The 12,540-nt window shown below is 32.6% G+C and overlaps 1 protein-coding gene across 1 annotated transcript in view; it reads left to right on the top strand.

The window, feature by feature from the left end:
• The window catches only part of LOC135838591 (NADH-cytochrome b5 reductase-like), a 280,351-nt gene that overhangs the window by 7,769 nt on the left and 260,042 nt on the right, over positions 1-12,540 (top strand). The window contains exon 5 of the mRNA XM_065354280.1: positions 11,909-11,978. Coding sequence (XP_065210352.1) covers positions 11,909-11,978 — 70 coding nt within the window. The remainder of the gene's footprint in view (positions 1-11,908; positions 11,979-12,540) is intronic.

The raw sequence follows: 12,540 nt of genomic DNA, 5'->3' as shown, positions 1-12,540 counted from the left end.
AGGAGTATTCGTTGCTATTTTCGAAGGTTGTTTTTCTTTTACCTTTTATTTTTCTAGGTTTAGTTACTTCATCGATGAATTTTGTAAATTGACGATACGGGAAATTGATGATGACTTTGTTGTTTATTAAAGCTTTTTGTTTTAAGAGTATTGCAATGGATTGTATTTGTAATTGATTGTCATTGGTTACGCGTACCTGCGGTTTTTTTGATAGGAGGAGTGGGAAGGGCCGGAAGGGGGTTCAACTGAAAATTTTCCAACGGATATCGAGGGAAAAAATACCAATTTTGATATTATGCTCTTATGACTTGAAATTTTCATTTTCTATTTTGGATTTTTCGGGGTCCAAATGTGATTTTTTTCATCTCAAAACAAGAAACAAATTGGCCCGAGCGAAAGTTTTTAAAAATTTGATTTTAAGAGGCTTAAAAACAATTTTTTTTAGGAAGTTGATTTTGAAAAAAAAAATGAGGACAGGCCCGAACGAAACTAGAGCGAAAACTTTTAAAAATTTGTATTTTGAGAAAACTAACATCGATGTTTTTTTATGCGAGAAGTTTATTTTTTGGCACTTAAAATTTCAGAATTTGAAAGAATTTTTTTTAGGATGTTGATTTTGAAAAAGAACAAAAAACAGGCCCAAATGAGGGCGAAAGCTCTTAAAAATTTATATTTCGAGAGGCATAAAAACGATACTTTCTATGCGAGGAGTCAATTTTTTCACTTGAAAAATTTAGAAGTTCAATGGCACTTTTTTTTAGAAATTTCAACTTTGAAAAAGAAAAGAAAACAAGCTCGAGCGAAACGAGGGTAAAAGTTTTCAAAAATTTGTGTTTTGAGAAGTAAAAAAAAACTGGGGTTTCTTTCATCACAGACCCTTCTTTTGTCGGGGCCTCCAGAATCCCTTTGAGGTCGAAAAAATTAGCCAACATTTGAACTCAGCGCCCTCAAAAACCTCACAAATGATGAAGATGACCCGCCACAGGCTTTTTTGGTTTTTGTTTTTTATATTTTGACCGTGTTTAAAGGTACCTACTATGTGCGGAAGGGGGAGAAGGGGGAGAGGGGGTAGAAAAATTGATTAAATATTGCCTCTTCACTTTTAAAATTATTTTGACTTTGGTGTCTCATTTTGGGAAAATTCCATTTCGAAAATTAATTTGTGAAAAAAAAAGGTGAACATTCATCATGAAATATAGTTGAGCTTCTATCTTGAAAATTCAGTTTCGAGTTTCTCAGAGTTTTTTTCTGATGATTTTAAATCTATGTACCTAGTACTTTTTTTAAAAATATTCCACAAACAAAAACAATTTTTTTTCTAGTTCAACCAATTTTGAGGTAAAAGCCTTCATATTTCGGTAGTCTGCAGCAAAATCCTATGTTAATAGAATTGAATAAGTACTCGGTTCGCCGTAAATACAGCGAATTATTTACGGCGAACCGAGTATGCAATTTCATTAACACCGCTATCATGTCTTCATATCTAGTCAGAAAAACTGAAACCAAAAATACAATTAGCTCTTCGTATGTATTTTGCAGCGATTTTTTCAAGAGTTCGTTTTGATGATGTGTCAAAATTTTTGTCTGATTTTCGCACTCTCTACCGAGGGTGAGGTGAGAAGGGCTGGGTCTCTTTAATTTCAAACATTGCGTTTTTGGGATGCCGCATTTGCAGTAAATTTGTTTACCCAAGTTTTAAATAAGGGATTCAAAATCAGCCATTCAAGTTTAAAAAGCTCAAACTGGAACTCTCGGAGTGTGAGTTCATCTTTCCAAGATAATTACAGAGGTTGAAAAATTGAAAACTCATAGCCCCCGTTTTTTTTTTTAACTTCTGCGGAAACATTCGTTCACTTTTGGGTTACGATCGCTCATTGTTCCTCTGATGACCTTCTGATTTTTGAATGAAATTATCAAAAAAATAGCATTAAAATATTTTAAAGTTGTTCTTGAAAAATTTCCTTGAAAACTGAAAAAAATGAAAGAATTCGAAGGAAAAATAAAATTTGACAAAAAAGAAGCTTTTAAGCAATTTTGAAAAAAAAAGCAGAACTTTGAAATAAAATCAGAATTTTTCAGCCGGGCAAGGCAAAAAATACTGTTGTTTGGACGTATTGGCAAAAAAGCACCAACTTCTTGGCAATTTTGGAAAAAATAGGACTGTTTGGGAGTTTTGGGAAAAATTGATCCTTTTTGACCAAAATGAACACTTTTCGACTAATGTGTCAAAAATGACACTTTTTGACAATTTTAACCAATGACACTTTTTGACAATTTTATCAAAAATGGACACTTTTTGACAATTTTGACAAAAATGGACAATTTTTGACAAATGTGCCAAAAATGGAAAATGGACACTTGACAATTTTTACAAAAATAGACACTTTTTGACAAATGTGTCCAAAATGTGTACTTTTTGACAATTTTAACCAATGACAATTTTTGACAATTTTGACAAAAATAGACGATTTCTGACAAATGTGCCAAAAATGGACAATTTCTGACAAATGTGCCAAAAATGGACAATTTTTGACAATATTTTAACCCATGACAATTTTTGACAATTTTGACAAAAATGGGCAATTTCTGACAAATGTGCCAAAAATGAAAAAATGGACACTTTTTGACAATTTTAACCCATGACAATTTTTGACAATTTTGACAAAAATGGACAATTTCTGACAAATGTGCCAAAAATGAAAAATGGTCACTTTTTGACAATTTAAACAAAAAGTTACTCTTTTTTAAAATTTCATCACAAATGGACACTGTTGACAATTTTTACAAAAAAAGACAATTTTTGACAAATGTGTCAAAAATGATCACTTTTTGACAAATTTTAACCAATGACACTTTTTGACAATTTTGACAAAAATGGTCAATTTCTAACAAATGTGCCAAAAATGGACACTTGATGAAAATTTTTACCAAAATTGACTCTTTGAAAAATGTACCAAAGAGTGGACACTTTTCGACAAATGTGTCAAAAATGTGCACTTTTTGACAATTTTAACAAAAAATGAGCCTTTTTTAAAATTTTATCAAAAATGGACACTTTTGACAATTTTTACTAAAATTGACACTTTTTGACAATTTTAACAAAAAAATGCCTTTTTTTGACAGTTTTATCAAAAATGGACACTTTTTGACACTTTTGACAAAAATGGACACTTGATGAAAATTTTCACAAAAATTTACTTTTTTCGGGAAATGTGCCCAAAAATGGCAGGTTCTTGACTATTTTTCCAAAAAAAATGACGCCTTTTGACATCTCCTTTCCAAAATAGACCTTTTTTGACAATTTTATCAAAAAATGGCCTTTTTTGACAAATGTGCCAAAAAATGGACAGTTCTTGACTATTTTACCAATAAATGACGCTCTTTGACTTGGAAAAATTTGGCAACAATAAACAAACAAAACCTCATGGTCAATTTTGAAACCAAAAAAGGGATTTTTAAAGGCGAAAATCAATTCTTTTTGGATGTTTGAGGGTGGGGGGAGGGGTTAAGGTACAAAAAATTATGGACTTACAACTTTCGAGAATTAAGGCCTGCATAGGTACACGTATTTTAATTTTTTATTCAGGCTCTGAATCTGTTTCCAAAATGGAGATCAATAAAACTCCTGAATGAAGAGGGTTTTTTGGTGGCTGGGGGGGGGGACGAGGGATCTAACTAGAATTGAGTCACTCCGAAGCAGTTTTTAATTGATGAGAAAAAATTTCAAAATTGTGCTTTATTGTGGAAAGGTTGCTGGTATTTTTCTTCCAAATCCTTCAATTTAAAAAATACATAATGTGCGTATTAGAAATATGAATCGGAGGAAGACGCAAATTTTAAATTCAAGTGTATCGTTGAAATTTTGAGGAATTTTTCCTCAGTTTTATGGTCTCTTTCTTACTTGATCTAGTTGGTATGGTATCGAATTGAATAATCAGTTTTAAAACATTGTTACGAAGAAGAACAGAGATGAAATTAAGTTGGAAAGTTTTAATTTTTTTAGTTTTGCAAATTCTCGTCTTTTTATCGATTTTTGCAAACGTTTTTGGAAACTACTCGCTATGCTTTACCTTTGTACGTAATAATACTATGTTACCCTTGTTCATGTAACTTTCTACAACCAAAGTTTTCATAAAGTTTTTCCCGGCTTCTTTTATCGTTGAGCAATTTCTATTTTTTCCCCTCATGAAGAAAATAGAAAGGAAAGAAATTTAGAAAAATTCAATTTTCACGCAAATATTATGTTCAGGTAGTTTTGTTTGGCTGCCCAAATTAATTTCCACGACCTCTGAAGAAATTTTGAAGTTGTGAAGAAATCGAAAATCGCGATCAAGGTTTTAAAATGCTTTGAAATGATTCAAATTCGGATTCGAGGAGTTGATTTTAGACGAAATACAACCATTCGTGCTAATTTCAAAAATTTCCCTGCGAATAGAAAATTTGTGATTTTTGAATTTTTCTCCTTACTTCAGTAGGTAAATATTCTAGTCAAAAAATTACTTTCAATGTGTTCATCAAGAAATCGAGCCTGATGTGGATGAACTCATTAAAGTATTGGACTTTTCCCAGCAACCCTCCCCCCTCCCTGAAAATGGGGAAAGAATAGAGGTTGCCACATATCAAATTCCATGTTTTTGAAGACGCTGAACGAATCTGAATTGGTCGAAATGACCAGAAAAGATGATAAATCCAAATTAATGGGAGTTGAATTTTATTTAGGTCTTTTTAAGGCGATTTTTCCGAAATCTGGTAAATAAGTAAATTCCAAAACTCATTGAAGACTCAAGAAGAGTTCGATACCATCACTAATCGATTCGATTGCTTGAAAATAGGTCATATACCAAATTTCAACTTTCTACCTGGGTATCTCAATTTTAATCAAATTTTAATTTTTTTTGTTTCATTAAAAGTAGGTTATACCTAAACTGAATTTGTAAAAGTTAATCAGAAATCAAAAAATCAAATGCATCGACATTATATTGCATGTTTGGAGCACGCAGAAATGCTCGAGACGTTTTGTGAGAAACGTACGCCGACGTCGTTATTCGCCGATAACGAAATATCATTATTTTTATCTGATTTCGAACGTAGAAAATATGAAAACGACCCGACGCATCGTATATATTATGTACTAGTACCCAGTATTATAGGTATAAAATGGCCAAAATAAAATTTCCATCGCTGCCGGCAGCTAAATGTCACACGTATGAATTTTTTTCTCATACTGAAACGTTAAACTTGAGCTTCGGTGAGCTTAAAAGTCGCAGTCGCGCGAACTCTTTTGTGACGTGAATACGACGTCAGGAAATAAGCTCGGTAACTAGGTCTGTTTTTTATGCGCTTCGTATACATGTACAAAGCTATACTACTATACGAACATAAGATACGAGTACATACGGATACGGAATAGGGCAACGCGAGGGGGGAAAGTTATTTCGAAATATGAGTTTCGAAAGTCCAACCCACCGTGCAAGGTGGAAAGGTTTTGTCAACTTGTCTCGATGGAGGAAATTTTGTCATGTCAGATTTTTTTTTACACCAACAAGACAATGTAATGGTTGTAAAACCTCGGTGTATTATATTTTTCTCTCCTCTTTTTCTCACTCGAGACGATGCTGTTTGACGCCGAAGATAGGGTGTGATAAAGAAGATGATGGATAATGGCCAGCTTTTTGATATTATTTTTTCAAACAACGACGCGATGCAGCCAACTTTACGGTCGTTTCCTTTGTATATTTTCAATTTGTTTTTCCAAAAGTTGAGAGAGGAAATCGAGTAATCGAATTTTTTCCCCAAGTTTTTCAAAAAACTTTTGAAAACTTGCGAGTTGTATAGAATGATTTGTCTCGTGTCGGCTGTGTCTTTGTTTTTATATATTTTTTAGGCCGAGGCTGTTCTGTTTTTTCCTCTGGTTTTTTTTTTTTTTTTTTTAGAAAATCATCGTCGTTGTGTGTGAAAATATTGCCTATTCGAATTTAACACCCATTATAGCTGACGTTATAGTACGTGAAATGTGTTGTAATTCTCAGTCGAATGCCTTGTTTCTTCGAATTTTCAAGTCAACAACCCATCCGTATTCGTATAGTATTATGGTTATTGATTTAAAGTCGCTCGTAGGTATACATACGGAACGTTTGCCTTTTTTCTGCTTATACTACATACTTCCTGGGATGATATTGTTTTCCCTTAATAGTATTTTCCTACAGGTTCGAAATACGTACGTAAAAGTTGATAAAGTACGAGAGATATAAAAATTAATGTGTAAAGTCAACAATATCGTGCCTACCTACCTGTGTAGACCTACTACATATACTCACATCGTTGAGTGGTTTTTCAGAAAGCTCTTCTTAGTTTTTTTTGTTTTTATGCCAAGTTACGTGGAATTTTTTCAAAAATAGGGTAAAAAGGCGTAAAGTGATTTTAAATATTGATGAAATCAGTTGAGATGGCGTAAAAATTGTTGAATTGAAATGTTGTTAAATTTGTTTTAAATGTATAAAAATTATCTGAAATGACTTTAAGATGCTTGAAGTATTAAAATTGTTTCAACTTATTCCAAAAATTGTTCAAAATGTGCTGAAAATTGGTCAGTTGACTTCCAAAATTATTCTGAATCTAATTTTATCTTTCTTATGAAATGCGTTTATATTTTCTTATCAATTATCGTTCTATTTTTTTTAAATTCCAAATACTTGATAATAAGAGTAATCATTACAAAATTTTTAGCAATTTTTGTAATATTTTAAGCATTTTTAGTAGGTATGTAATTATTTTACTACCTGTTCAGAATATGTTATGACGATTTTTTATCAAGTTTGATTTTTTTTAAAAAATATATCAATCATAGAATTTTTAATAATTTTTGTAATATTTTAAGCATTTTTAATTATATTTTACTGCCTATTCAAAATATTTTTTGACAGTTTTTCATCTGTTAAATTTTTTTCAATGTTTTAAAATTAGTTTTTTTGAGGTGATTTAGAATTACATTTTTTCAATTTTTTTTGAGATGATTGATTTGTGTTGATTTCAAATTTTTTGATAATTTCAAATTCAAATTAATTTTTTTGTGAAGTGATTCTGAATGAATGTTTTCGCAATTATTTTCAGTGCATTTTTTCACGCTCATTTTATTTACTTTTTTTGATCGGAGGTCTGTTGTAGTGATTTTGATGCATTATTAGAATTTGATTTTGAATGAGTGTATTACAGTTGAAGTTGATGATTTTTTTTTGGGGTGGAGAGGGGTGATTTTAAAATAGGTATTTTTTTGCGATGAATGAATTTTCAATGTTACTTTCAAACAGTGATGAGTGCATTCATCAACTGCGACTGGTCTGAGAATGAATGAGTTATTTTTTGGCAATTTTAAACAGAATGGGAACAAAACAGAGAAAAAAACACTCACGCGTTAAGACCAACTTTTCTTCAAATACATACAAACGTTTTACGAACAAATTGAGTCACTTTTTTTGAAACATTTGTTTATAGCAATTTGATCTGTTTACAATCGAATCGAATCACGAACGATTGGTGATTAAATAAATTGATTGATTTCTTGGTGAATCATTCGCAAACGGATCGATTAATTTACGATTGATTCGGTTTTTGTGAAACTACTGGTACTTACTGTAGGGGAATTGATCTGTTTTCAAGCGAAGTGAATCGAATCGAATCGAATCATAAATCGAACCATTCACAACCGATTAGCGATTGAACAAATTGATTGATTTCTAGGTAAATCACTCGCGAATGAATTGCATTTTTTAGTGAATCATTCGCGAACAAATTGAATAATTTTGGTGAATGGTGAATCATTCGCGAACGACTCTATTCATTTACTCAATTTTTGGTGAATCATTCAAGCACGAATTGAATAATTTTTGGTGAATTACTCGCGAACGAATTGATTATTTGTTGGTGAATCATTCGCGAACGAATTGAATGATTTTTGGTGAATCATTCGCGAACGAATTGAATAGTTTTTGGTGACTTAAAGACTTATTCGCGAACGAATTGAATAATTCGGGAACAATTTTAATAATTTTTGGTGAATTATCCACTAACGAATTGAATAATTTTTAGTGAATCATTCACGAACGAATTGAATAATTTTTGGTGAATCATTCGCGAACGAATTGAATAGTTTTTGGTGACTTATTCGCGAACGAATTGAATAATTCGGGAACAAATTTAATAATTTTTGGTGAATCATCCACTAACGAATTGAATAATTTTTAGTGAATCATTCGCGAACGAATTGAATGATTTTTGGTGAATCATTCGCAAACGAATCGATTCATTTGCTTAATTTTTGGTGAATCTTTCACGAACAAATTGAATAATTTTTAGTGAATCATCTGCTAACAAATTGAATAATTTTTAGTGAATCATTCGCGAATGAATAGAATGATTTTTTGTGAATCATTCGCAAACAAATCGATTTATTTACTTAATTTTTGGCGAATCTTTCGCGAACGAATTGAATATTTTTTGGTGAATTATTCGCGAACGAATTGAATAATTTTTGGTGATATTATTCGGGAACGAATTGAATAATTTTTAGTGAATCATTCGCGAACGAATCGAATACTTTTTGGTGAATCATTCGCGAATGAATTGAATAATTGTTGGTGACTTATTCGCGAACAAATTGAATAAGTTTTAGTGAATCATCCGCTAACAAATTGAATAATTTTTGGTGAATCATTCGCGAATGAATTGAATAATTTTTGGTGAATTATTCGGGAACAAATTGAATAATTTTTGGTGAATCATTCGTAAATGAATCGATTCATTTACTTAATGTGTGGTGAATCTTTCGCGAACGAATTGAATAATTTTTGGTGAATCATTCGCGAATGAATTGAATAATTTTTGGTGACTTATTCGCGAACGAATTGAATAATTTTTAGTGAATCATCCGCTAACAAATTGAATAATTTTTGGTGAATCATTCGTGAATGAATTGAGTAATATTTGGTGAATTATTCGGGAACGAATTGAATAATTTTTGGTGAATCATCCACTAACGAATTGAATAATCTTTGGTGAATCATTCGCGAATGAATTGAATAATTTTTGGTGAATTATTCGGGAACGAATTGAATAATTTTTAGTAAATCATCCACTAACGAATTGAATAATCTTTGGTGAATCATTCGCGAATGAATTGAATAATTTTTGGTGAATTATTCGGGAACGAATTGAATAATTTTTAGTAAATCATCCACTAACGAATTGAATAATTTTTGGTGAATTATGTATTCGCGAACGAATTGATTCTTAAATTGAAGAATTGATCAATTCGTTCGCGAATTATTTTTTTTTAAATTATGAATCACGACAACTCCTTGCGACAAAAAATCACGTGTAAGCGACAGAGTAAAATTTTCAATTCACATCTGGATTGAACGCATCTGATTTTAAATCTCGATTGAACGCTCCCTCGACCATCGAGCCAAAGTTCATTTTTGGTCCTTCCAGAGGCAGTTTGAAATTTTTGCAGAAAATTAAAACATCGCCGGAGGCTGCAATCCACACCTTCCAGAGAAAAAATCAAAAATTCCGAAGAAATCGAAAATTACTCTGGAGGCTTTAGAATGACCACAAAAAATAGTGAAATTCGGTTCGGACGACTTGATATTAGTTTCAGAACTAATTTGCATAATTTTTACAGAATAGCTCTCTCATTTCAAAAAAAAAGGCGTAAATCGCTGAAGTCGTTCCTTTTTTGAATTAATATCAAAAATTTGCGAAAAATCAATAATTTCAACAGCTGAAATTTCAATTATGGGAGTTTTTGATTGTGCTATGTATTTTCAAAAATCGCAGTCCCGTTCAAAAAATTCAAATAGAAGTTCTAACACCTCATTAGGTTTCCTTGTACATATGTAAAAGATGCATATTCCTCAATCACTATCTTCCACCTCTCCACACCACCTCCAACTAGTCAACATTTTTTTACAATTGTCGGGCGAATAATCTAATTGTCGTTCAATTTTTCATCTGTCTTTGAGATGTTTTATCTGTCATGCGAAAAAATTGTGAACATTTTCACTCCGTTGATGGGGTGATGCGATAACATTTTCAGTGCTTGATTTTCTATACTCGTTGAAACTTTTTTTCTTCGAGATGTTTTATGTCATTTAAAGATACTCTCGTTAAAAGATAGTCTGTTCTTCGAATGATATTGATTCATTCAAAATGATTTAGATAAGTAATTCTAATAATTATTAATATGGGACAACCATGTTTAGTATGTGAAGTGTTAAAACGTATCATATCAATAAAAAAAATTACGTTTGATATTGAATAAGCAATGCTTCATCAAATCGTAGAATTGGCAAATCTAGTACTCTACGTAGCTCTTGCTTTTGTACGTACAAAATTACAAATAATCCAAATATCTGTGGTAAATCATCAAAAGCTAAATACGATTAACCGCGATCGAAACCTTACGTAGTATTGCATACCTCGTTGAAAGGCAGGAGCTATATGTATACTATTATAACAAAACATCCTGTATAATGTATATCGCGATAAAAATTTATATTTTCTCCGCTACCTTTACCTGTCTCATTAACTCGCCGCGAGCTAATTCGAGCCTTTTCGCGGATTTTATTCCAACCCAGCACCCCATTTCTCTATATACCTTACCTGCGCTAAAATTCATCTCATCGTTATTAAGCTTACGTATCTCTCGCTTTCACTTAGATATTATTAATTAATCTATCGCTTATACGGCGTATAATCTTCTTTATCGCTACATAGACCTACCTACGTGGCAAAAAAATTATATATCGAGAAAATTAAGAAAACCGCACGTATTCGGTATCGCATTACCGTTGATAATACGTATTTCGGTTTCGAGGTTTTCGCGAAACAATATACTATACTATACTATACCACCACCGTAAGGGGGTTAAAATGCTACTATGTACGTTGAAAAGAAGCGCTCACAATACTAGGGGCGGAAGCGAAGTGGCGCGACGCTCTGTACGTGGCGCCTGCGGTGTTTTGTTTATGCAATACCGTTAGAACACGGGTTCGTGCTCGGCGTTCTAAACCCCAGATAATTATAAAATATGAGATAGTTTAAGTTGGGAAATTGCATACGCTCATTGAAAGCGAACCGAAGCGAAACACAGCTCGCAATACGTTCCACGGACTCTTATATAATATAGCGTATCGTATACGTTACGATCCTTACTTCTCACTTCTCAGCTCAGCTCAGCTCCATCGTATCGTCATCTCTTGTATACGTAATTACGCGAGAAATTTCGCCCCAAAAGACCAAAAAAAAATAAAGCTCGACGAACTTCCAGCTCAACCTGGTGCGGTCGACTCGTCCTCACCCTTTCGCCTCGGTATAATTACTCGTATTTTTCAATCAATTGCCTACCCTTACTTACCCCCTTTCCTTTCTAGTTCTTTTTTTTCAACACGCGGTAACTGGTAAACCGAGTATACCTATTACCTACCTATTTAACGCGTGTTGGAAACTTTTTAAAAACTAATTTACTACCTTACCCTCGATTGGCGTACTACGAACGTGTGTCTAACTGGAAAGTGGGACTGGAAATTGCGACTAAATTTTTCGTCAACTTCGTATATAGCTTAACTATACCTACCTTATAGGTACCCTTTTTATGGTATAAATATTCGATGAAAATACGAAAGTACCATCTAATTCGATTTTTGAAACAAGGAAAAAAAAGTGTACCTACGCTAACGATGAGGGGGCCGGATGTTCAAGGGTAAAGGGTTTTCAAACGGATTGAATTTTTAATTTGCTATATTTCGTCGTAGTGTATTCCGAATCTTAAACGAGGATTTATTTTAAATTACATTTTTTTGCCTCTAAAATATTTCATCTCGTTTTTTTTTCTTTCTTTCTTTGTTTCAGGAGAAAAAGAGGATACCTCGTCGGTCGTCGTATTCGGCTCGAGCGATTTTTCGGCGTGTCCCGGTTAAAGGTATGATTACCTACGTTTGAATTATTTAGACTTTTACTGCGTTGTTTATAAATCGATGACACAAATATTCGAATTTTATTACCGGAGAAAGATATGATTCGCCGAAAGGTTCCGTTTTTGATGTATACAAGGTGTCCTGATTTGGTTCAGGTAGTTTGTGAAGTGTGGAATGGTGTTTGAGCTAGAATCGACGAAAAGCTTTGTACGAATCAAAACGAGCTACAGGGAATTAATTAACCTATTGAAAAAATGATGGAATCTCTTTGTGAAATTCCAAACGATTCCTATTACATTTGTTTTAGACCTAGAACGCACGAAGTGAATTCGAAACAGGCAATGAGAGAGGAAAGAAGAGGTTACTGGCTTGCAAAAATCTCCCTTGGATACGAGCTTGGTGAATCGAATAATTTTATTGGAATTTATCGAAACTGGCATACGTTTCTCACGATGAAAGAAATGATCGATTTAATAAATATGAGCTTCAATTCTCTAATAAGAGATTGTGAGGTAGCCCATAAAAATATTTCAGCTGCTTAATCAAAAAATTAAAAACCCTGCAGGG

Source organism: Planococcus citri, chromosome 3 (assembly GCF_950023065.1).
Source record: "Planococcus citri chromosome 3, ihPlaCitr1.1, whole genome shotgun sequence".
In the NCBI taxonomy this organism is placed as follows: Eukaryota; Metazoa; Arthropoda; class Insecta; order Hemiptera; family Pseudococcidae; genus Planococcus; species Planococcus citri.
The sequence above is the reverse complement of the archived record's forward strand: the minus strand, read 5'-3'. Positions and strand labels throughout refer to the sequence as shown.